The sequence below is a fragment of the Callospermophilus lateralis genome, chromosome 17 (assembly GCF_048772815.1).
Source record: "Callospermophilus lateralis isolate mCalLat2 chromosome 17, mCalLat2.hap1, whole genome shotgun sequence".
NCBI classification, from domain to species: domain Eukaryota; kingdom Metazoa; phylum Chordata; class Mammalia; order Rodentia; family Sciuridae; genus Callospermophilus; species Callospermophilus lateralis.
The window spans coordinates 16,820,675-16,847,962 of NC_135321.1; the positions used below are offsets into that span (position 1 = coordinate 16,820,675).

Sequence of the window (27,288 nt, forward strand, 5' to 3'; positions counted from 1 at the left end):
GGAGTACAGCTCAGTGGTAAAATACATGCATCACATACACCATGTTCTGGATTTAATCCTTAGCACAAAGGAGGATGTCATGGTTTGGATCTTCAATGCATTCTGAAAAGCTCTAGTATAATGCTAGCGTGTTCAGAGGTGAAATGATTAGATTATGAGAGTTGTAACCTCACTGGTGGATCAATCCATTTGACAGATTAATAATGTGAAAGGACTACTTGGTGGGAACTATACACAGGTGGGGTGTGGCTGGAAGCAAGAGATCAGTGGGGGCATGCCCCTGATCAGCGGGGGCATGTCCCTGGCTCCTCCCCCGCTGTGTGTGTGTGTGTGTGTGTGTGTGTGTGTGTGTGTGTGTCCGTCCCAGCTGCCATAAGATGAGCAGCTCTTTCCACTGCACCATGAAGTTCTGCCTCACCACTAGCACAAAGCAATGGAGTAAATCAACCATGGACTGAGACCACTGAAACTGTGAGTCCCAAATAAGCTCTTCCTTCTTGTCAGGTATTTTGGTCACAGCAACTAAAGGCTGACTAGCAGAGAGAGGCAGCAGCAACATTGAGATATATGCAGGGTTTTTATCATTGGTCCTAGTAACTGCTGTCCATCCTGCTGTTCTCTAGGGGCGCATAGAGAGGTACCTCTCCCCCTCCGCCACCTGCCCCATAGGCTCTATCATGCCTCCTCCATATTTCCCACCACCCTTTACCCACTGGCCTGTTCACAGCCAGCACTGTGCCTGGGTGCCACAGAACCCTCTCTTCCATTTCTCAGCCACGTGGGATCCAGATCCACGTCCTGGTGCACCACCATTCCTTTCCCTCCAGTTTACCCAGAAGAAATCAGAATCTGTTTTCTTTACGGATTTCTTTACAAATGATCCTTGCCTACTTCTGAATCAATTATTCAACTTCTATGTCTCACATCACCTATTAAGCAGGGCTTTTTTATATACTCAAATTGTCAAGCTCATATCTCTAAGACTTTTTTCCTTGTTGGGTTACTTTAAAATTGCTTTTTAAGCCAGGATTACTCATGCCTATAGTTCCAGCTGAGGCAAGAGGATTGCATCAGTCCAGGGGTTCAGAGTCAGCCTGGGCAACAGTGATGACCCGCCTCAAATAAATAAATAAATATTAATAGACAGACATCAGTATATTTATTAGCAAGTTTTTATTTATCAGTATATACATTTCTTACTATATATATATATATTTCTGAGCATTTGGGAAGATGAGAGTAAAATGAAAGGGTACAAGGAATAGTGAGAATAGGCAGAAATGGTCGCCACACCTGACACCGGTGGAAAGCTGAGCTTGTGGACTACACAGGGTGCACTGAGGGCCCTCTGGCCCACGTGGCCCTCTTAACCAACACCATCCTTTCTGGAAAGCTGGAGTGCTTCTAACGCTGCTCTCTCAGTGCAGTGATAGAGAAGCAGACCTGGCCAGCAGCAGTTGTGCAGACAGGGAAAACCAAGTGTAGACTTCAAAATTCTACACAGTACCAAACACCTAAAGTCGGTACAAGCCATATCTTTCACCTTGATGCACTATTTTACTATCTTGCTAGCATCTGGATGTGGTCTTAACTGTATATATTTTTTTTAAGTAGCAGTTTTATTGAGATCTAATTCCTAATCTCTATTAAAGTGTAAAACTCATTGATTTGTAATATATTTGCAAAGCTGTGCTCTACCACCATTAGCTAAATCCAGGAAAGTCTTATCAAGCCCAAAAGAAATTCCATACCTTTTACAGTCCAGCTCCAGTAAATGCTAACCTATTTTTTCTCTTTATGAGTTTGCCTATTCTGGACAATTCAAATAAATGTGTAGCCTTTTTGTATCTGGCTTCTTTCACCTACCATGATGTTTTCAAGGTTCATGCAGGTTGTGGCATTTATCTGAACTTCATTCTTTAATGGCTGAATAATATTCCATCGTAATGGGCAGAACAACCACACCTTGTTTTATCAGTTCATGTCCCAGCACCCTTATCAAAGAACAACTATAATTCTATGCCACTGCTCCCTACAGCTATCCTTACAGTAATACCACACTGACTTGACAGCTTTGTAGTAAATTATAAATTTTTAAAAATAAAGGTGAGTCTTCCAATTTTGTCCTTCATTTTCAAGATTATTTTGAATATACTGTATTTCCACTGAGTTGTAAGATCACCTTATTGATTTCTGCCCCCCCCCCCCAAAAAACTAGGAATTTATAGGCATCAACTGAATTTGTAAATGAGATTAGGGAGTACTGTCTTCTTAATATAAGATTCTAATCCATGTAGATGGAATGTCTTTTCATTCATTTAGGTCTTCTTTATTTTCCTCAACAATGTTTTGGAGTTTGTGAACAAGTAATGCACTCCTTTTGTTAATTCCTAAGTATTTTACTCTTTGGTACTACTATACATGGAATTAATTTCATTTCTTACTTTTTTCATTGTTCTTGTATCTGGCAACCTTTCTAAACTCAATTTGTTATTTCAGTTGTGGGTTTTTGTGGCTGCCTTATGATTTAGCAAAAACACCATTTTGGAGGTAATAAAAAACAGGTTTTAATAATTGTGCTCATCACACTGTTAGCACCTGCTGAGAAGGGCACACCTTCTGATAAACTATTCTAGAGCAGAGCGTGCAACAGGGACTCACAGGAAAGCACACTCTTTGAAAGGAATTAAAGCCCCACAGACCCGGCTTTGGGGATAGTATACCCCTATCCATTCAAGGTCAAGATCATCCACCTTGCTGACATCTCTCGGGTTTCTCCCCCCCCCCCCCCCCCCCCCCCCCCCCCCCCCCGTCTCCAGCAGAGCAATTCCCAGTCATGGATAACACGACACACGAGACAATTAGAAGAATCTGTTCACTTTTACCTCTGAGTGACCCCACATGATATTCATCATATTCTCTTTCCTCATTGTGTTCTCTCACTGTGCACAGAACAATTGTTTTCCCATCTGCTGAGATTAAAAACAAAGCCTAATTGAGAAGAGGGTTAGAAATGTTTCTGTTCTTTGTGTCTGTGCATTCTGAAGCCCTGTTGCAAAATAGTGCAGGCCGGTTCTGTCTTCAGGAAGCTCACCTCCCTCCAGTGCCCAATTCCCCACCTTGACACAGACTGCCTTCCTGCTGTCACCACCAGGTGCCACCTGACATCCTCTATTCCTTGCCTCACCCTCCCCCCGCCCCGCCCCGCTGCGTCATGCTGTGTGGCATTCCTTCCTCCAGCTCACTGGGCTCAGACTGTACATCAGAAAAGACAATCTATCTGGCAGCTAAGAGAGCACTGACGGCATGGCACAGTCCCCACAGAGAGACTCCTCACACCTCGCAGCACGGACTTCCACTTCCTAACTGACAGACCCAAGTGCCTGGGAAGGAGAGGGTGACCCCACAGGCTCCCCGTCAGGTATGCTAGTTCCAGGTAACCCAGAAGTGCCCTCGCCAGCCTTGTGCGGCCCTGACTCGCCCCACCCCAGCATTGGCTTTAACCAGGAAATGTCCGATTCAGTCATCCCATGGGGCCCTCTCCACGAGACAAGCAGAAGGGTGTCAGAGGGCTGAGTGGGGAGAGCAGGATACTGCACCAATTCTTTTTCACTTTTGTTGGTTCATATTAGTTATCTATAACAGTAGCATTCATTTTGACGTAATTTTAAATGCATGGAATATAATTTGCTCTAATTTAGTCCCCAGTATTTTTCCTTCCCCTCCCCATCTCCCTTCCCTGTTTCCTCTACTGACCTTTCTGCTATTTACTTAGGTTTTTTTTTTTTAATTTTTGTCTTGTGGATGTATATAATGATGAGAGTCACTGTAGTATAATCATATTTTATATATATTTATATAATATATATATATTACAGAGTTATATATAGAGAGAAAAAAAATATATATATATGAAAGTTAGATTCATTCTGCTGATTTCCCCTTTTCTGTCCCTCCACCCTCCACCTCAATCTCCTTCCTCTATGCCACTTATCTTTCTTCTATTTTGACTACTCATTTATTTTACCTTTACTCTTCAACACCTGAGATCACCACCATGTCAGACACATAAACACAGCCACAAAACTAGATCCAAACATCTCTCAGTACCATCTGTGAATCTGGACTTTTATCTGCACCTGTTACATTGGTCAACTTTTCAGCACTATAATGAAATCCCTGAGACAGGCTAACTTTATAAAAAGAGATTTACTTAGTTCATTTTGGAAGCTGATAGTCCAAACCGCCCGGCACAGACTCTGGCGAGGACACCAAGGCAAATGGTGGGAGTGGGTATGGGACTAGGAGACGGCATCTTCAAACAGGAAGCCAGACCTGGGTGGTGCTGGGCTAACGCTTTACAATAATCCTCTCTCGAGAAATAACCAGGATGCCATGAGAAATACCTTAATCCTTTTCAAGGCTGTGATCCCTAATCCCGGTGGCCCAAGAGCTCCCGATAGGCCCCACCTCTTAAGGATTGCACCTCCCAACCTCTCCACGCTAAGGACCATGCTTCCAACACAGGGACTGTTGGGGGACAAACGCCCCTGTTTTAATACAGGACTAAACATTGCTTCACCCATCACAACCATCAACCAGCCAGGTATTTCTCCATGTCAATTTGCTACATTTTATCGTACTTCTCATTGGCCCTACTGTTGCTATTTCTTGGCCCAAAATCAAAACACATTTAAGTTCAGTTTAAGACTCTGTAACTTAAAATGTTTAAATTGGTAAGCATATTTAAAAATTTTTTTGAGGATGACAAGTTCTGAATCACACCATGGAATGCATGAGGAGATCTAAGTTTATAATCCTCACGAAAACAAAACCCAGCCCTGAACAAGCTGGAAGCATTCAATGAGAACTAACTCACTTTCCCCCACCCCCTCTTTTAACCAGTTATTTAATTTTCTGGTGCCCAGAAATCAATGGCAAAAGTAAAAACACCACCTAACTTTTATGAAAATCAAGGCCTTAAAAAAGGGCTTATGCAAAAAATGTCACAGATACATCGATAAAGAGACAAGAAAATGAAATGACTACAGAGGAGAAAAAAGAAAATGTGTACATATTGCTATTGTGTAGAAATTCAACAATAATTTCTGCCATTTCACTTTTGTTACAGTGGAGTAAGATGTACCAAGTTTGTAATACACATCATCATCATCATCATCATCATCATATCAATAAATGGGCAAAGGCACTTCACAAAAGAAATAACGAATAGTCAACATATATATAAAAAATTGTTCAACTTCTCTAGCAATTACAGAAATGCAAATTAAAACTACACTGAGATTCCATCTCACTCCAGTCTGAATGGCAATTATCAAGGATACAAATAAAAATAAATGTTGGTGAGGATGTGGGGGAAAAGGTACACTCACACATTGCTAGTGGGACTGCAAATTGGTATAATCACTCTGGAAAGCAGTATAGAGATTCCTCAGAAAACTTAGAATGGAACCACCATTTGACCCAGTTATCCCACTCCTTGGTTTATACCCAAAGGACTTAAAAACCAGCATACTCCAATGACATAGAACATGAAAGTTTATAGCAGCTCAATTCACTATAGCTAAGCTATGGCACCTGCCTAGATGCCCTTCAACAGATGAATAGATAAAGAAGTTGTGGCACATATACACAATGGAATATTACTCAGCCTTAAGGAAGAATGAAAGTATGGCATTTGCCAGTAAATGGATAGAACTGGAGAATATCATGCTAAGTGAAATAAGCTAATCTCCAAAACCAAAGGCTGAATGTTTTCTCTGATACGCGGACGCTAATTCACAATAGGAGAGGGGGCGAGAATACAAATTCAGTGGATTAGACAAAGGGGAAGGAAAGGATAGAAATAGGAAAGGCAATAGAATGAATCAGACATAACTTTCCTATGTTCATATATGAGTACACCACCAGGGAAACTCCACATCATACACAACCACAAGAATGGGAATTAATTAGAATAAGTTACAGACCATATATGTGTAAAATGTCAAAGTATACTCTACTGTCATGTATATCAAAAAAGAACAAATTTTAAAATAGAAAAAGAAGTGAGGGGGAGGCTGGAGTTGTGGCTCTGTGGTAGAGCACTCACCTAGCACATGTGAGGCACTGGGTTTGATCCTCAGCACCACATAAAAACAAATAAATAAAGTTACTGCGCTCCTCTAAAACTATATATAAAACTTTTAAAATATTTTTAAAAAGATGTAGCAGGTTTCTTCCCTGATACTAACTCTACGAGATGTGAATATCAAAGAATGGGACTGCTTCTTCTTAAATGTTCTTTAAACACTAAAGACTTTGATGTACCTTTATAACCTTGGAACTCCAAACACTCATTTCAACAATAAGTCATCACTCAGCACCTTCTTGGCCCTTCTCTACCAGATGGGTCTCCACTGAACCCCAGATCCTTTCACAGACAACACTAAGAGGAGTGAGTACCTATGCCAGCCCAGGAGATAAATTTAACTTCCAGAAACAGCTTTAAAGCCAACTACAGTGACTAAGGTACGCGTTCAACATGGATAAGGCCCCTTTAATGAGCTAATATTGTAAGGTCACAAGACTGATATGGCAGTAACCTGGCTGAGAAGGCAGTTTTGACAAAGTAAAGAATACAAAGAAATACACTGACCCATGGTCACCCCATTAAGAGTAAATGCAGGGCTTCCTAAGAAACCACCTGAATGACAATGCTTATTTGAATGTGGCTATGTCCATTGCATTTCTTACAAAAACAAATAGGTCCTTATTTTGTTGTCATTCCTAGTAAGAAAAACGAGGAATTTTTTAAAAGGCAAAAATATGAACACAAAACAGGAAACTAGTGCAACTCAAAGTATGGTGGTTGAGACTCAGGGACATGCTAAGCAGGGAGCACTGATCAGAGCTCCAACTAGACAGGCACTCCCGAGAAATGACAATTGATTTTTGTTTGCCTTGGGGGGTTGGGGGGGGAAGCAAAAGCATTTACCACTTGGGAAATCAGCAAGGTCATCTGATAGTGAAAATGGAAAAAGATGGCTGTTAACAAATGGGTAGATGAGCAACTAAATGAATTATGTTTATTTATGAGAGGAATTTTCAATACAATTATCTTTAAACATGAAGCCAAGAACGAACAAACAGATGCACAAGACAATCTCATTGGAGATAAGTCACTAGAACCAGGCGATGATCACCCATAATCTGACGAACCACAGCTGTGTAATGGTACCTGCACCATCCAAGGGTCTCACTACCAGTAAGATTCCCTCCTGGTTGGATATGGCTTCCTTAAGTGCAAAGACCACATCTGGCACAGGAAGGCTAAAGCAATAAGGATCTTTATATATTAACACAGAAGTTCCTCAACTTCTGGGCTCCATCCAAATAACCTCATTGTATAGTAAAAAATACCATAAGTAAAAAATGCATTTAATACATGTAACTACCAAACATCATAGTTCAGCCTAGCCTACCTTGAAGGTGCTTACAATACTTCCATTAGCCAAAGTGGGGCAAAAATCATCCAACATAAGGTCTTTTTAATAATAAAGTACTGATATCGCATACTGAATACTAAAATTGAGAAAGAGATGTATGGATGTATGGGGTAATTTTCATACCAGTGTAAAATCAAAAACTAATAAGTCAAATCAGGGACCACCAGTATAAACACAAGCACCATATGTAATTTGGTGTTCCTCCATAATTTCTGGGGCTTCAACCAGCCCCGGTAGTGATGATCAAGATGGCAGCAGTACTTCTGCTATGTCTCTGGCTAATATGACTTTAGGTCAATGACATCTTCATGCTCCAGCATTCAGTACAACAGAGATCTGAATAAAAGAAATAAAACCACTTTGCACAGCATGTGAGAGGTCACAAAGGAAAAGCTGTCAAAGCAGGCAGCATTTCCTGAGCATAGATGATATATGTAATTGTTTCTGTTTGTCCGTTTATATGTTTATTTGCAGCACCAGAGATTGAACCCAGAGGTACTTTACCACTGAGCTACATTCAAGCCCATTTTTATTTTTTATTTTGAGACAAGTCCTTGCTAAGTTGCTGAGGCTGGCCTTGAATTTGAGATTCTCCTGACTCAGCCTCCAAAGTTACGGGGATTATAGGTGTGCGCCACTGCACTCAGCTTGATATTATAGTTTTAATAATACACTATCACCTGTTACATTAAAATCATATCCTTAATTTAGATTGTCTGCATTTGAGATTTTAGATTTCTAATGAATTTGTGCGTTAACTTGTGGTATTTTAGTGATAGCTTTGGTGAGATACCAGCTGTAAACATGTTTATTACTCTTTTTATGTTTAGATATATTAGAAGAAACATTGTAATAAATGTAATTTAAGGTACCCCTCACTGATGCCTACTCTCTAAAGGGGGTCTACCTTATTCAAACTTAAAGATATACTGAACTCTACCACATCGCCTGCTGTCTTCCCACTGCAGAAAAGGAAATTCAGGACTCACTGTGCTTCCCAAGGAAAGCAATGTTAGAATAAGACATTCCTTGTGGGCTGGGGTGCAGCTCAGTCATAGAACACTAGCCTAGCATGCATGAGGTCCAGAGTTCGAGTCCCTCTACTGCCAAAACAAATGGGCAACGATATTCATTCCTCAGTGGAAATTTTTGGAGTCGGGAGAAAATAAGCAAAACCAGTTCCGTACTAATATTCACATTATTATAATAAACCATTTTTATGGTGATTCTTCAATATTATGCTAAATTTAGGAGTGTTCCTTTATTTATACCCTTCAATTTGTCAAAATTTCCTTTCATGATACACATGTGAATCTAAACAAGGAACTGGAAAAGAAGAAACCAGGTTGAACTTCAACCCCGCAGCATAATCTAGGCTAGCCACCCACCGGTGGCACTAACAGAGCAACAAACCAAGCAGGTTTAAGTTATTCTCCACTTTTTTGGTCTCACTTTGTGAACAATTTAAAAATGAACTCCCTATAGGTCCTTCCAGCCATAATGCCTGGAGCCCTATTTGCTTACCAAAATCCATGACCCCCTCGCCTGAACTGCAGTGTTCCTACCTTCAATAGGACTGCTCCTATGGGTGAAATAGGCAAACATCACCCTCACCAGACAGTCCCAATCGCCTATGTGCCCCCAGGCCAAAAAAAAAAAAATGAGATTTGGGCAAATGTAAAAGCATTTTTTTAAAAACCCAGAAAAATCAGTCCCACAAAAGTAACTATCTTAGTCTCCATCAAACAGCCTCATTCAGAGAACCATCGGAAGATATTAAAACACAGACATAACTTGATATCATGAAGAGTTCAACCAGAACTCTGTCCTTAAAGCACCAGTATGATAGGTCGCCAAGGAAGGCATCTAACAAATCCATAATCCTGCGAACTGGGTGGTAACTATTAGTACAGGGCAACAGCTGAAGGACCTACCAAGCCCTGGCTCCAGCCTGAGCTACCCAAAGCCCTCCAGTCATTGAAAAGTTACTCTAACTCATTCTCAGAAAGGCTCCTCACCTCAGGCAAATCAAGATACTCTTCATAGCTCAACCACTTCTAAATCCAGAGGGGTCTCCCATATGACCTTACGAATTCCCCTTTCCATCTTATCCCTTCTCAAAGGACAGTCATCAGTGTGAAAGCCTGTAACAGTTCACATCCACAGGGAATAAGCTGAGGTTTATGTTACAACTTTCATATTTTAAAATGCCTTATCATAGAAGGATTTTTAAAGGAAAAGATAGTAAATGTTCCCATATTTATATCTGCAGGGAGAACCCAACACCTAAATGATGATATATTCCTTTGAAATTCTCGCTGCCAAGTCCTTCAGAATTGGAAAATTCGATCCACTGCAGAGCTGACTATAAATAGCCACCTTCCTTCCTGCCTGCCATTTCAGTCTAGAGCCACCACCACTGAAAAGCACCCTACAAGCCCACCTGCATCTTCCTTCGCATAGCTGTGAGTAATAAAGGAGCAGGAAGAAGAGGCCACCCTGGATACGGACATACAAGGACCCAGGTTCAAGGTCTGCTTGTAGCACTAACTAGGTAGCTTTAGCCAAGTAACCCACCCAAAGCCTCAGTGTTCTGATCAGAGAAACAGGACACATGGTATGATCTCACATGATCAGCTTATGGGTTAGTTAGATAACTGAAAACTGATAACTGGAACTGATAATGTAACCCAGGGGCATTTCTCAATGCCAGACAGTTTTCATGGAGGCTGTAAGATTAGCAGCAACCCTGGCCTCCACCTACCAGATGCTGGAAGCACCTCCCAGGTTGTGACAAGGGAAAATGTCTCCAAGCATTGACAGAAAGCCCCTGGGGAGAAGGACGGTGTCAAAACAGTCCTCAGCTTAGAACCACTGCTCTAGGTATTTAGTAAACATACCTTCCCTCCTACCCACTGTCATCACCACCAGGATGCTGGGACAGCTCCAGGACCTCGTGGGGTTGTCCACCTCGAATCCATTCTCCCCAGTGCTGTATGGCAAGATTCCTTCATTCATTCATTCACCAACCTGAACCTCACACAGGCCGAGCGAGCGCTCTACCACTGAACTCTACCACTGAACTACATCCCCAGCCCCCACAGTGACTTTGACAAAAGTCTAGATCTCAACAGGTTTCTCAAAGGCCCTCAAGCATTGAATCCAGAGTTCCTTGATAAGTCCACAGGCTATTCACATCCAACCGCTTCTTCCCCAGACTTCACAGTCGGGCACCCCAGGCCTCATCTGGGTGGAGCACTATTTGCTTGTCAAAAGCCCACTCTAAAAAAAAAAAATCCCAGACCTTCCCCAGCATCATGGTGACACTCATGGTCCTAGAGCCAGGCTGCCTTGGTTCAAGTCCAGGTCCTGCTACATACTAGCTCTGGGCAACTCTTTGTGCCTCAGTTTCTCCATCTACAGAATGGAGTAAACAGAACCGGCTTTAAAACACTATCATGAAAATTTATGTTCATTTTTTGGAATTTATTTTAACTGATAAATAGAATCACATGTTATTGTGTGCACATTTTGAAATATGTATACGCTGTGGAATGGCTAAATCAAGCTAATTAGCAGAAGTATACCTCACATACTTATTACTTTGAGGTGAGAACCCTTTAAAATTTACTCGCTCAAGAATACAATACATTGACAACTGCAGCTGTCATGCTGCAGGACAGATGAGTCTGTTCTGTAACATGTTTACATCGTTTACTATGGCACAAGATGGGCTCTAGGGGGAGATGTCTCAGTTTTCTAGTGTGCTGTGCTTGTTTAACACTTGGGCAGTGAGAATACTGCCCTCTTGGTCAGGCAGCATGAATCCTGAGGTCTGAAAAGAAATGTCAGTTCCAAGCAGCTGACCTGGTATCAGCAATGGCAGTTTCAACCATTTCTTTGCCCTTTTAAGAAGATGGTGAAACAATCAGAAGTGAATTTGTGCCCCTTTGCTGATGCCTCTCTTGGGGCTGGAGAGATGGAAAGTTTTCTCACAATTCTGCAAAAAAAAAAAAAGAATAGTTAAGAGTAAAATCCTAAGTACTGGTATAGGGGAGAAGAGGAGGGGTAATCCATAGCATTCAGAAGAATCTTTTAAAGGGTATTTCTTTTTGACCAACTGATCTCATGAGATGGTCTGTGATCTCTGCTTGGAGAAAACATTCTGGGGGCGTGACGCTGAGCTTGGGATGGGGTGCCTGCGTCTTATCTGTCTGAGCCAGGCACATCCGAAGAGGGTGGGTAAGTGCCATCAGGGAAGGAACAGAAGAACTTAGCTGCAAGGTGCTTTTGAGTCGGGGCATGAAGATGGGTGCAGAGACAGGGTGTCGACTTGGAACAGTGATCTCTGAGACAAGTTTTAAGTGAAAATATGCTACCAGTTGCAATTCTGGAAGCCCCGCTGTCCTTGTTCCCTGACCAGTGTCCAGGCCTGGCTTCCAAAGGTCATTCCTTCAATTCCCTTTGTGTTTTAGTTCACTGGAATCAGTTGCTGTTGCTTGCAATTAAGAACCTGACAACAGCCAGGCACAGGGTCACATGCCTGTAATTCCAGTGACTCACGTGGCTGAGGCAGGAGGACTGCAAGTTCAAGGCCAGCCTCAGCAACTTAGCAAGGCCCTTAGCAACTCAGTGAGACTCTGCCTCTAAATAAAATATATAAAAAGGGCTGGGGATGTTGCTCAGTGGTAAGCACCCCTGGGTTCAATCCTTGGTGCCAAAAACAAAACAAAAAAGAACCCAATAACAGGACAGGGGGCGCAGCTCAGTTACAAAGTGCTCCCCAGTACAGGCAAGGCCCTAACACTGCCAAAAAAGAAAAAAAGAACCCTATAACCAATCTCTTGTCAAAAAGAAAGGGTACTACAAATAAAACTGAACTGGCTAGCAATGGGGAGTTACTGGTTGATGAGTAAGATGTTTGGGGGTTACAAAAAGAAGCCATCTGTGGGTGAACAGGGGTGACGGCTGCACAGCAATATGAGTGCACTTACAGCCCCTGAACTGTATGCTGAAGCAAGGTTAGGAGAGTCAGTTTTACGTATTTCATATGTAGTTTATATGTTATATGTATTTTACCCCAATTTAAAACTTATTTTAGAAGTTAGAATAGTTGGGTGGAGGGTACCCTGGTCTACAATCACGGTCCAAGGAAGATGGTCATTCTCTGAATGCAGAGTGAAAGCAGAGTGGCTTAAATTTCTCCTGTTGTCTGCTGGATCCAAACCTTTTCATGCAAAACTATTTCAAAGTTGCCTTAAGGCGGAAGTAATGAGGATGAGGAGGGGACAGAGATCTGAGGCTAACACCCCAAAATTCCCACAGCCAGAGACTTTCTCTAGATAAGGTCATTGGCTATGATTACACTCCATGGAATGCACTGGAAGCAAACAAACCCAGAACCCAAGTTTTCACAGGAATAGTTTTGTCAAAAAGTCCCAGCTCGGGTGACTTCAGTCTAAGACTATTGAGCCTGAGACAATCCATCCTAAAGCGCCTAGCTCAGGTCAAGCAGGATTCAAGAAAAGGGAAGTCTGCCAGTGTCCTTCCCATCCAGGTCAACAAGGGAAAATGGTACACCAGAAGCCTCCCAGCGACAAGGCCAGCACTCCTGGCTCTTCCTTTTTGGCCAGCTACCCACTGTTATTCTCCTGTTTTCACCTCCTCCAAACAGTTTTGCTATAAAAACTCCTTGCAGGTATAAGAAAATAACAGCATATCCCCAGCAACCCTTGCAATACTGATATGGGTATCCAGGGTTGCCTCCAGGGGGAGGGGCACATGATGTCCTGAAGTCAAGGGCATGCTGGGAGGGAATAACTATCCCAGCAGCAGACCACATAGGTCATCACAGAAGACCAGACCAGCTCAGGGAGGGAGCAACTAAGGTCATCCCACTCCCTCCTTGCCACAGCGGGTTGAGGGGCAAGCAGAGCTAAACCTCAGTGGGCCAGCAGGACACAGGAAACACATCTTGGGGGAATCTGGGAATTAAAAGTCCTTGAACCTAAGAGAAAGCCACAGGAAGCCATTCTCTTTCCTCTACAAGTAGTAAAAAACATAAAGTAAAAATGTATGCCTCTGATTGCCAATGGCATCCAATAAGGCCCTGGGAAAGAGCCAGACTGCAGGTGGTAAAGCAGAGAAAAGAACAAGCTCCCTTCTTGATGGCATCACTGAGCTGGCACACCTTCCCACCGTCTAGGTGGATGCTCCCTAATTGACCCATCGTAGCTGAACAAGAGAGTCCCCATAACAACTGTCAATAATCTTTCATAATACCTGGGCAAATGGAGATGGGCCAACTCAAGTCCCATGGTTCTAAGATATAGCAAATATAAACTGTAACTAGCAAGGGGTGAGCATGAAGTGAATGCAAGGAACCCCTCAACATGGGAAACACATAAACTATAAGATGCAACCTTATTGCAGAGATATTAAAAAGCCAAGGCAGGGCTATGATCACTCTAATCAAGAACAAGGCTCAGATTAGAAGTAACGTGGTATTTGTCAACTCCACCCTTCTGTTTGGGAAGGGACACAATCTAGGTCACATTCAAGACTTAAAGGACATTACAAGTCAGCAAACAGACAAAATAGAGACTATATGGGGGCTGGGGAATACCTCAGTGGTAGATCACTCACCTGCATGCTCAAGGCCTTGGGTTCAATGCCCAGTGTACCCCTCCCCCACCAATAAAGAAAGGATAATGGAGCTTTGGCCACTTAAATATTTGTATTTGGCCACTTAAATCTATGCATAACTATCATTCTGATATCTAAAACTATTCACCAGGAGTGGTGGCACACACCTGTAGTCCAAGCTACTCAGGAGACTGAGGCAGGAGAAACACTTCTATCCATGAGTTCAAGGCCAGCTTGGACAGAAAAACAAATTAAAGTATTAAATAGAGTGATAACTTTTGGGTTTTGATCTCTAACCCAAAAACCATGAAAACAAGAAAAAAGAAGGATAGATTTGAGTTTGATGACATGTCATAATTTTCAGAGAACTCAAAAAATTCAGGAACACAAACACTACTAAAATTGCTTTTATGCAGCTATCATGCATATGAAAATACAAATATTAAGCATTCATAGTTAGAAAAATAAAACATCTACTTTATAAGCTGCATGCAAAAAAAATCCAATTTTATTATTATTTTTTTAAAATGCTCATTCCTTTATGTATCCCACTGTCTCCCAATTTTGTGGGAAGGTCCCAACAGGCCAGTTCAATGACACTGGTTCCAGTGGACACAAAGCTCAAGGCCACCCCTGATAAACATGTTAAACTAAACCAACTTGGTATCAACATTTGCACCAAACGAATGCTCTAATGTTTACCTGAATGTTGTGGAAGTACATGTATTTGAGGGGGGGGGGGAGGCGGGAGTGTCTTTCTACCTTATTTTTATTTACTTAGTTATTTTATTAAGCATTATTTTAATTGTACATGTTCATAAGATGCAGTGTGATGACTTGACACACACAACATGCAATGATCAAATCAGGGTAGTTAAAATCTCCATCTCCTTAAACATTTTTTAAAATTTCTAATTAATATGTAATAATTACACAAATTTATGAGGTTCAGTGTGAATTGTAATACAGGTGCACAATGTGTACTGATCAAAGGGTCAGTAACATCTCCATCTCTTCAGCATTACTTTCTGTTTGGAGCTCTTCTCTCCAGTTATTCATAAAATATACCCTAGGTTATTGTGAACTGTAATTACCCCACTGTTCTACCTTACTTTTAAATTTTCAGTAAGAAAAAAAGCTTATTACAAGTAAGCAAGAAAAAAAGACAATAAAAAATTACCTGTAATCCCTTTGCTCAAAGATAACCACCATTTGCATTCTGGGATACACTCCTAGTCTTTTTTTTTTTTTTTTTTTTTGGTATGTGTAAACACTTTTAACCACAATAGGATTCTATAGCACCACTGTTTTGTAAACCGCAGTCTCTACATACCATACCACTGACATCTTGTCAGTAAATATTCTTCAACATCTCCCCTCCCCACCCCCTCTCCCATGATTATACCCAGTAGCTTTCTCCATCTCACTTCTCACAGAAAAGGAGCAAAAGCTCAGACTCCCACTTAAAGTGTCATCTTTCACTAATAATAGTCAATGAAAACCAAGACCTCAACTCCAAGGCAGGTGTGGCCTGCAGGGCACACACCACTTTCTCAAGAATCAGCTTAAACATACTCCAGAGCTGATGATCAGCCTCGATTGCTCAGCTCCCTCTCCATGCAGCTCAGCCCAAGAGCCACATTCCTGCATCCTGTGGCTTTTAGGAAGAGAGGGACACAGATGGCCAGACCAAGTTCACAATCAACTTACCAACTGTAATCAGGGTTGTATCCATGTATTACACAATGTGTGGAGCACAGAAATCAGAGGAGGACTAAAGAAAGCAATCTGATTTTCAGTTTAAAACTGGAGCTCTTCCCATCCCAAACCACAATGGGCTGAGGAAGTCAGCATTATGACGAAACCAAAGCCAACTCACTTACTTATTAAATGAGAGGGGAAAATGGAGAGCAGAAACAAAGGAAGAGAGTTTTTAGAAGACTGTAGGTTCTGCAGGCAGTAAGGCTGGTTAGAGATCTGAGTCAAGCCCGAGTATGCACAACCTTGAATCCGGTGGGACACACACACGTTTTACTCATTACTAAATAGTTAATATGGGGGAGGGTAGGAAGGGAGTCTGGATTTGATCACTGCACCCTGTGTTCAAACAGCACACTGAACCCTATTAATATGTACAATTAATATATGTTAATCATAAATAAAATATTAAAACATAAGTTGCCACTGAGTGCTCACTAAACCAAGTGATTCTCTAAATAAAGGAGGCTGGCTTTCATTTTTGTAAAAAAAAAAAAAAAAAATTTCCTCCAAAACTTGAAAAACAAACAAAGACACAGAGGTAAACAAAGCGAATTCACCTGATATACATATCCTGAATCTCTTAGAAAAAATAACAAAAAGCTTTTTGTCACTTTTATTACCTGTGGTCCAAAGCCTGTCCTCACTGGACTTCTCACATTGGTGTTTATCTACCACTCACGTGCCAAAACCTAAACATAAAACTGTATCACCAGGTCAGTCTAATAAATTGTTTAACTTTGTATTTCACTCATTCAGAACAGACATACAACTGGAACAACTCGAGTGACCCATTAGGTAGGAGTGTACTGGCCACCATTCTAAACTCTATTACAACAATCTCAAAGTTTTACCTTCAAGAGGAAGCCCAGCTTTACAATACACTTTAAAAACACATTATGGGGGGGGGGGGGGTGCTGTACCTCGGTGGTAGAGCGCTTGCCTAGTGAGCATGAGGTATTGGGTTCAATTTTCAGCACCACATAAATAAAATAAAGGTATTATTTTGTGTTCATCTACAACTAAAAAAAATTTTAAAAAAAAATTATAGTCAGGTGTGATGTTGCTCACCCATAATCCCAGTTACTGAGACTGAGATAGGAAGGTTACAAGTTCAAGGCCAGCCTTGGTAAATTAGTAAGACCCTGTCTCAAAACTAAAAATTAAATTATAAACATGATCAAACATCACACCCAAATACAAAGAGAGGGCTGGCCTTGAGCCAGGCTGGAAGTGGGAAATGTAACTAGAATATGAAAACTGTGCTATCACAGGCAAGACCCACAGTCAGGGCCCAGCCGAGGCCCTTGTCACTGCAGGTCTCCTTAAGACAGGGTGCGTGGTCTCTACCTGGTAGACAGGAGGTAGAAACATGCCAGAGCCATCAACACTTCACTTCAGCAGACCTGGAAACTGTGGACCCCAAGAGCCCTGACCAAGTGACAAGTGACGGGATGTCACCCAAACCAGAAGCAAGGCAGTTCATAGCTTCTTGCACCAAAAAGAAAACTCACCTTTGAATGGCCCTGTTCTCTGGGTGAATTAGAGGTATAAGAATACAAAATCTCTTGGCCCGCCTGCCAAGAAGTCACCAAACACTGAATTTGATGACAGTCGGGGAATCTGAGAGCCTTGACATTAAACTCAGTGAGTTCTGAATCAATACAGGACTCTGTGGAGTCAGGGACAAAAAGTCCACTGAAGTGTCAAATTTAAGCTAGTTACCCCGGATACACTTGGGGAATACAGTTCTTCCCACCTCAAGGCCTCACAGGGACAGGCCATGAGGTCCACTTGGGTTCTGAACAAAACATTACACTCTAATGAGATTTGAGATATGCAAGACGTAAGTGGCCCGGGTCGTTACACCACCAAGCTCTCTGCTAAGACACAAGCCACAGTCCTGGTCAGGTATCAAGAATCTCTCCAACACTGCAATTAGCAATCATTCATTTTTTTCTCAAATTCAATGACAGTAAGTTATGGAAAGGTCCACCCAACCGAACTAGAAGTATTCAGAAGTCCTTACATGTCCAAGAAGAAAGGACTGTGACAGCATCCAACCCTCTGTGTGCTTGGATGCTGCTGGGACTTCCTTCCCCAAATCCAAATGCATGTTCCTGGCTCCTAAAGCTGCATATGATCTGGAGAAGAGGAACCCTGGAAACCTGGAAAATTGATGGTTCCTGATACTGCCCACTGAGAAACACCACTGTGGGTGTTTTCATTAAATAATTGATTCTTTAAGTTTATGGGAAAATGCTGTTTTGTAAGTCTAGACATTTTGTTCACATTTCTAAATCATGCTCTCATTTCCATATTCCACCAACAAGAATCAAGCAAACTGACAGTAACACTAGTCAACAGTTCAAATATTGCCACCTATAGTCAGAAAATGAAATATATTTATTTATACTGTGACCTGGAAGAGAAACAATATAAAAACAGAAAATAACATTTTGTTATACTTTCCATGCCCTTCATTAAGTCTAACACTGGGATACTTATGATCCTGACAGGTGACAGCACATGTACATTACTTTGATCCTTCACAAGGACTTTCCAAAGATAAACGTGTGGTTTGCTTTGTTGCTAGTTAACAAATATCTCAAAGCCTGGCTCAGCAGCACAAGCCTGACTCCCTGATACTCAGGAAGCTGAGGCAAGAGGAGCACTTCATCCCAGAAGTTCAGGGCTAAACTGAACAACATAGACAAAACCTCATCTCTTAAAATAAAATTAAATTAAAAAAAAAAAAAGTTAGTAAGACAAACTCATTCAAACACTTGCAACATAAAAAGTTTGAAAACTCATAAGTTAGGCTTAGGGGTTTTTTTGTGTTGTTGTTTTGTTTTATCCTGATGTTACACAAAATTCAAGGATGACCAAAAAAACCTGTTTAGTAAGAAGATTTCCGTTCAAAAATTTTTAATGAAATATGCTCTCTTTCTAGCCTATATAGCCATGTTTTTTTCTGATGCCATTTTAAATAACTACACAAGGAAGAGAGGTGGTTAAATTAGCAATGAACAAAGTTTCTTCTACTCAAATCAATGCAGAAAGCAATTTAGCTAGAATTATGTATTATTGCAATGTTACATTCTTGAACTATGTATTGTTGCAATGTTACATTCTTGAACTATATATTTGTTGCAATGTTACATTCTAAAACCATTAGTCATTTTTAAGCTACCATATTGAGATGTAATTCATATCTAATACATTTCATCCATTTAAAATTTAAAACTCAGTGGCTTTTGGCATATTCACAGGGATTTTCCCCCAAGATTATTCATCCTTCTCCTGAATAAATATATCTCAAGCATACTGAGGCTCTCCAGAATCCCAAAACAAACTTTCTCAAGTAAGCTTCCTAGGGAGGAGAGTACCTACTGCACTGGATAAAAGTTCAGGTATCCAGATCTGACTTCCCTAAATTGTGTTCTGCATGGTAAAGAAGTTGCAATCATCCAAAGATTCCCAGTTGGCCACTATCTTCACCCCTTTAAACAAATTTATTTTTATTCCTTCAGTTAAGGAAACTGGTTTTTCAGTAATGAAATAATTCAAACATTCTGATTTAATAAAACTGAAAATAATATAAACAAAAATATCAAAATGTATAAATTTCACAGATACTACCTCCTTGATGTGAATTCAAATTAATGAGTGTTAAATTCAAAGCAATGTATAATACCTGCCAGTTTAAAATACTGCTTTGGGCTAGAGGTACAGCTCTGTGGCAGAATGCTTGCCTGGTATGCATGAAGCCCTGGGTTCAATTCCCAGCATTTCAAAAACAAACAGCTACTTGTAAATGTCACCATAAAACCTAGCCCTTTTTAGATATTCTTAAAACATTAGCAATCATGGCATAGACTCTGAGAGTGGTGGTCCAGGTCCTGAGTTTACTGCACCTCACAGAGCATGCCAAGCCGGACCCAGGCTGTGGAGTTGGCATGACTGGCAAGAATTACCTCCCTTGAGAAAACTGCCTCTCAGCATCTACCTTCAGGTGCAAATAATCTCTATACTGTAATCTCCAAAAGCAGTCTTGTCCTGACCATTTTGCAGCTCAAAGATGGCACTGAGGAATTGTGAAATAGTCTCTTAAAACCATACAAGGCACTTTTTAAAAATTAACTATTATTCTTAAGATGTCTTCTCTGCGAATGTTCATATAAAAGCATTTCCCTCTATCCCTTTCTCAGACACAGAAAGAAATCCAACTTAAAGGGTGATTTAAAAGTGTTGGATTGGCTAGAACAAATTTAAAAATTAAAATAACTTAAATATAAAATAAAATAAGCAAAAAAAAAAAAAGTGTTGGATTGGGGGTGGGGGTGTAGCTCAGTGATAGAGGTCCTGGGTTCACACTTCAACATTCAAAAAAAGAGTTGAATGATTGGAGCTACGGCATGGGGTCATCCCAGGTTCCTAATTACTATAATTTATCCATTCTAAAACATTGTTATTTTCATATTTTAACATCTCTGAAAAAAAAAACATGCATCATAAAATTGACAGCATGTAATCTGACAGCATTTTTTCTTAGTGGTACATAAAATAATGGTGCATCTTAAAATTGATGGCACCTTAAAATAAATATGGTGAAAGAAATGTCTATGCCAAAGGTCAACCTTAAATATTTTTATGAAGTTCATAATTACATACAAATCAGCAAAGAGATACCTTAAAACAATCAGGAACAATGGATACTGTCTCAACTACACACACCACCACATCCCAAGGGCCATCATTCGAAGCTACTAATTGTTGCCAGGTGAGAAAGTGGCTCCTCCAGTGAAGCTAGATTTTTCCTGAAAGTTTCCAAGTTTTAACACACTTGGACATTAAGCAAGATTCCTAGTCAAATCTGACCCAGGAGCATCAGTTTGCAACCCTTAATGTTTGTATGTGTTTTACATCATCATGAATAATCTAGCTACAAAGACCTTTCAAGATGCTTGGAAGAAAGGAAAGACCATTCAGCATGTTTAAAAAAAAAAAAAAAATGGCTTTGGAATCAACAGGACTGGTCTCATAACTTTTTTGCTGTGTGTCCTTATGCGTTCACTTACACTTTCTGAACTCTCATTCAGCATCTGTAAACCCGGAATTTTTAATGAAATTTAAATGAGATAGTATGCATAAGGCTTAGTGTGGAACTTGATGGAGAGGAGCCATCCAGAACAACAGCCACTGTCAATCAAAGTCCCATTCCAAGTAAGCCCATCCTTCATTTATATGCCATTTGCCTCATTCTTGCACCCCCCAAATTTAAATGCCATCTAATATTATGAAGAAGGCTGTCATTCAAATTCTAATTTTTCATCCAGTAGACAATTTTTTTCAATGAAAGATACCCTTCAAGATGTAATAAAAGATTTCAGAAAGTTAACAGTATCATTCATGAGAAAACTATGCCCAAATGAGCTACAGATGTCCAACAATAAATAGAAAGTAGAAAAAAGACCACGAAGGCCCCAAGCCAGAGGCAGAAACTAGTCCAAACTGCTCCTATTCCAAATCTAATCCTCAACCATGAATAAGAAGTTTTGTTCAAAGGCTAATCCCTCCAACACCAAAACTCATCTGATGGTGATTTCAAACTTGGTTCCCTAAACTAATGTGATTGAAATCCAAGTGAATATGAATAACTCACCAGAGGAAGGTCACCCAGAAACACACGACAAAAATTAAACCACACATACATTCACATAAGCAAAGCCTACATCTTAATTCTTTTCATTCTACAAATGAGATAGACCTAGCTAATGAATAATACCCACCACCCTGCTTTGGTACCCTCCCCCAACTCATGTTCTAGGTTAATACTATGCTTCACTAAAGTACAGAGAACTCAACAGTCTTTATACAATGGTAAATAATTAAGTGCACTCTAAATACATAACACTTTCCATCAACCTCAAATAAAGTAAGAAATTTGCTTATAAGAAATCTGCTAGGTGTGGGTGCCTATGTTTCTAAGAGATTTATAAGTGTGCTCTTCTCTACAGCAACCAAAAATACCTTCATGTGTGATGTTGTTCTGCAGCACACTAAGTCTGCAGACTGCAGGGCACACATATTTAACACACCTCAGAAAACCCACCCTGCTGTTTGTTTTAGCAGGCATTCTACTTTCAGAGACTGTCAAAATCTTCCATTTGTTTCTTTACCTAGACTATTTCAGGGAGACAATACTAGCTGTGAATAGATAACAATTTGGTGTTAGTATTCTATGAAGGCATTCCCTGCTTCTCAGGAAGGCGACCTGACAGCGTGAAAACTCCCATAAAAACCAAGTATTACAGAAATTATCAAAATAGCCCAGGCTTATTTTTTTCACTAGTAGGAAAAGACTAAAAAAAAAAAAGAAGAATGATGAGACTTGTCTTGAGTGTAATATAATGTGTGTAGAACTAAACAGTACCAGCAATGACTAATAAAAGGTGTCTTCATCACCTCTTGCTATTACCTGTATGGTCCCCAACACCCTCTGGCAACAGCAGGAATGAGCCAGTCATAGGGAGCCCACCCAGCCTCGGATTCTGTACCTATGTCTCCCTCACTTTCACACTTCTCACCAGTTCAGATCAGCATTGACTCATCAGAGACAAGAGTGGCAAGATGCACTCTAGGTAGAATCTGACACCACTGCCAAGGTAAACAAAGCACTAACAACAATAACATAAATGTGATTTGTTTATCCAGTTGCATTTCCCAAAACATTCTTAAAATATTTTTTCAGGGAGCTTTTAAAAATGGTGTTATTAAAAATGTTTTTAAAAACCTTAGATGAAACACAGCTGTCCACATCCCCCTCCACACCTTAACCCAAGCAGCTCTTTGTTCAGGAATGTGGATACCTCTGCACCTCTAAGAGCTCCCCGGGCTGCCTCTACTGATCCTCGTTAAATGAAGAAGTGGAGGATTAAAGGGAAAGGAGAGGATCCAGGAGGGAGGAGAACCCCTGGGTAAACAAAAACAATGCTACTTTCACCCATGGGGGGGGGGGGGCGCAAAGGGAAAAAAAAAAAGGAAAGTATTTTACTCAAGCAAAACATGGCAAAATGACAAAAGGTGCTCATTTTTTTTTTTGATAAACACCACAGCAAGCCTAGCTTAGCACCGTCAGAGAAAAGTCACCCCCTACACACCCTCCCCACCCAAGATACCCATTGCATTGCACACTTACACACACACACACACACACACACACAGCCCGTGGCAGGGTAGGAAAGCTGCTGAGAGCGAAGGCATAGAAGCCATAGTGTGAGCCCGTCTGAGATAATAGCCTCTCTTTAAACCCCACCCCCATCACTAGAGAAAAGGGAGCCTCAGAAAGAAAGAAGGGAGGAGAAGAAAAGAGAAATCGAGAAAGCCTGAATTTCCAGGCATCAACTTTTCACGAAATGCACAACCAGGATAGGAAATACCTCCCTGCTGAGTAATGCTTCAAGGGTTGTAAATTCACCTCTCGAAAGGGGAGCCAGACCTGGGCGCGCACCCCGCCAGATGGCAAACCACTCCTACCTGCTCCATCCAGTCTGCCTGTCACGCCGCGCCCGAGACAGGCCTCCCACCCCCCTTTTTGGCAGAGCAACACACCAATAAGAGCCGAGCGTAGCTGGTTGAGAGAGGGCTGAGCAGTGATTTAGCAGGATTGTTTCAAAAGGGGGAGTGGGAAACCGGAGGAGAGAGTGAGGGTAAAAAACAAAGCCCTTTCCAATGAAACCAACCGTTTGGGGGCGTGGCTTATTTCATTCGCTTTATTAATAAAAGAGATCAATGGAGTGTTCCTCTCTCCACCCACCCCGGAGGTGCCGGGCTTTAAATCCTCTGGGTTGGGGGAGGGGGGTTGGCAGAACTGCAGGCTTCCTCCAAGTTTCTAGCAGCACCTGCCACCTTCGCTGGGCCCTCCACCAAAAAAGAGGCTCCGAAATGCACAATCCAGGTTTCAGACTTTGCAAGACAGAGGAACGGCCACACGCAGCTCCCGGCGTCTCCCCCACTACCACCAGGATCAGCACACACACGCTGCTGATAGCCTGCAGACAGGATCCTTAGAAAGTTCGGGAGGGGGGGGAACCATCAGGGTCCTCCGCAGCCCCTGATCCCCCGCACCGCGCGGGTCTCCTGCCGCGACCCAGACGTGACACGCATCATGGACTCCGGGCTGCAGGGACGAGAGGCGGAAAGTTGCCCAACAGCCTCAGGAGGCAAGGCTCAGAGAGGAAGGGGACCCGCGGGGCAAAGAGGCACAAGCGCCCTCAGCCCATCCCAAAAGCGGGGAGAGGCGGAGTGAACCCCGGTTCCAAGGGCTTCGGGCCGCTTTATTTACAAACAATGCGCTCAGCTGCGAGGAAAAGGACCCAAGCCCCTCTCCCCCGACCCTGCTCCCGGGCGCTCCAGTTTCTGGGGCCCCCCTGCAGGCGGGGGAGACGTGCAGCCCAGGGGTAGCCCCGATCCCTCCCCTGCCGGCGCGGGGCGGAACTCCCCGGGGAGTCCCGGGCGGGAGGGGGTGCCGCTCACCTCGTCTTCGGAAAGTCCGTAGACCGGCTCCCCGAGCCCGGTCGCCATGGAGCCGGCGCCCTGCGCGGGGTCCGAGACGATCCGGGGCTGCTGGGCTGCGGCGCGGGCCGCCGGGTCTTCCTCTGCCTCCGCGGCCAGGCGGTCCGGCACCCGGCCCAACGCGCGTCCCGCTGGAGAAGCGGTCAGGCGCCCGCAGGTGAGGGTGCCCGAGCGCGCAGCCTTTGCCGCTGCCGGCGCCGCTTCCTCCCGGAAGGCTGCGGGACGTGCGGACAGGCGGCTCCCGAGAGCGCGCCGAGCGGCGGGCGGCAGCCCCGGCGCCTCTCCCTGCGCGCGGCGGCCGCCGGGCTTCCCCTCCCCGCGGCCCGCACCTCCCTCCTCCGGCCCTCCCCGCTCGCCGGCCGCTCTCCGCCCCTCTCCGAGCTGGCTCTGCGATCCCGGCGACCCGGCTCGTCTGCCCCCCGCCCCCCGCTCCCACTCTCCCCGCCCCCTCCTCCGCCTCCTCCCACCCGGAGCCTAGAGCCTCCCCGCTCGCCGGGGCGGGCACACGCGCCCCCCAAGCCAATCACCGGCCGAGCTGGGGGGCGGGCCGCCGGCCGAGGGGGTGGTGGAGTTCTGCCCCACGCCCACCCCACCCCCGGCAGCTGCTGGCGTCCGGGGGTCACCCGGCCGCGGGGCGGGGGATCAGGGGCGTGCCCAGGCGGGCTTGGCCTACCCAGCTGACCCTCCCTTGCCGGCTTCCCTCCGCTTTGGGGAGGGGGCGGAATGGACCTTTGGGAGCGATGATTTTTTGAACAACATAAGCTCCCTGTCCGTTTAATTCTACGGGTGGTCTTTTTACCTAGAGCCCTGAGCTCGCGGTAGTTGTTAAAAGAGGGGGAAAGGATGTTTCCAGACCCCTTTAAATTCTTGGTAGCCCCAGCAAGCCGGGTTTGACTACATTGTCAACTCCGGGATACGATCCGCCTGGCCTGGCTGCCAGCCGGGGAGAGGCTGCCCCGGTGTGGCCGCGTGTTGCCATTGCCCGTGTCAACGTTACAGGGAACAAAACCAACGCAGCGCCCTCTCAGTACACACCCACCCACTCCAAAACAGCGCGGTTCTTTGAATAAAAGGCAGCTCTTTTTTAAGCGCAACGTGAAATATCAAACTCAAGTTTAAGGTTATCCTTTGAATATGCAAACGATTGAGACGTCTTATTAGCCACCATAGGAGTCTTCCCACATCCCAGCTACAGTTTCTCTAGCAAGCAGTTCATTTAATCCTTCAGATTCATAAGAATGCAAGAGACTAAATAAGCGAGAGAAATTCGTCATTCGACTTTTTTCAGGAAGCCGTTAAATTTAATATTCAGTGCAGTTGTGAGTTCAAAAAGAAAACAGACGAAGAACATGTCATTTGCCTTTGAAAAGAAAACATCAAAGTGCCTATTGGTTCTTATCAAGGTGCATTTAGGACTTTCATTCACGGAAGTTAAGAGAGAATGCACATAGTTTAACAGAAAGAATCATCTTACTTGTCCCCAAATACATTGCCAAGTATGTGCTGTTCGCGCTATAGATCAAAGGAGGGGGGCACACTCATCCTAACTTAAGCTTTCCTTGGATTCCCTGAGATATGACTGTGGCTTAAAATGTGTGCCATGTCATGGATTTCCCTTCACGGCTCAGCCTCATACAGTCAGCATCCTACTCAGAAACCTTCTACAGACATTTTGAGCCATTAAGTCCATAGTGCTTAGATGCCACTGAGGGGGGGAGGAATCTTCATGGAGGAGCATTTCAAAAACAGATCTCTGTTCATTCCACACCAAAGCTTTTTGACCTTTCAAACCTAGATTCCTTTTCTTTTGATAAACAAAAAACCCAAAGCGCGTGCGTACACACACACACACACACACACACACACTCACACACACATAAATTCTAAGATACTTTTTACCTTGCCTATGACCCCTATAAATGAGAGTCAGTGCTTCTCCACCCTCACCAACCAGGACTCTGTCAAATTTGTAAGTGTATATTTTTGGGGCCGGGGCGGGGGGGGGGGGGGGGGGGGAGGGGGGAGGTAATAGATTCTTAAATTTTTCTGGTGGAAGATTACAATTTGAAACTAAGTAGAAAATCTTGGAGGTGCACAGTTACAGCCTGATTCTTTGGGTGAGGATGTATCCTCTGGGAACTTTAGAAGGCTGTCATTCTTCCTTCCCTCATCTTTCACCCTGCCCCCACTCCCTCCAATCCAACAACCTGTACCCACCTGAAGTCTGGGGTCATCTCCTTAGCTTTCATGGAAGGATGGTTATTAGAAACTGCATAAGAAACTTGCCATGTATCACTTACTGTGAAGTGTTTATAAAATGTTGATCTATCACATCATTCAACATCCCCTGTAAGAAGACTCAAACAAGACATGTATTTCAGACTTAAGAGGGAAAGCTTGCTTTCTCTCAAGGAACTAATAAGCTTTTCTGTTGTGGATGACACAATTGTTTCTACTGATTATGTTTTCCTATTTACTTTGGCTACCAGGAAACTTCGGGTCAATTTTATGGACATAAGCCATAAAAGATCCCATAAAAAAATCAATCCCCTTTGTAACTATGCTTCAACTTTCCCCCTCTGTAGTGGCTCTGTACCTTGGATACACATTGGAGCCATCTGCAGAGCTTTAAAACTGACTAAATGCCCAGTTGCCAGCACAAAAGACATGATTTAAGGTTCAGGGTAGGAAAGAAGACATCAGTAGTTTCAGTAGCATCCCCAGTGATGCAATATACATTCAAGGCTGACACCAGCAGCCTAGGCCAGTAATTCCCAAACCCTTGTTGTTGTTGTAATTA

General features: G+C 42.9%; 1 protein-coding gene across 2 annotated transcripts in view; it reads right to left on the reverse strand.

Annotated features, from left to right (window-relative positions):
- The window catches only part of Nedd4l (NEDD4 like E3 ubiquitin protein ligase), a 304,979-nt gene extending 280,179 nt beyond the window's left edge, over positions 1-24,800 (reverse strand). For both annotated transcript variants that reach the window (XM_076836530.2, XM_076836529.2), the window contains exon 1: positions 24,450-24,800. In XM_076836530.2, coding sequence (XP_076692645.1) covers positions 24,450-24,497 — 48 coding nt within the window. In that variant the 5' untranslated portion in view covers positions 24,498-24,800. The remainder of the gene's footprint in view (positions 1-24,449) is intronic.
- Positions 24,801-27,288: the final 2,488 nt, after the last annotated feature.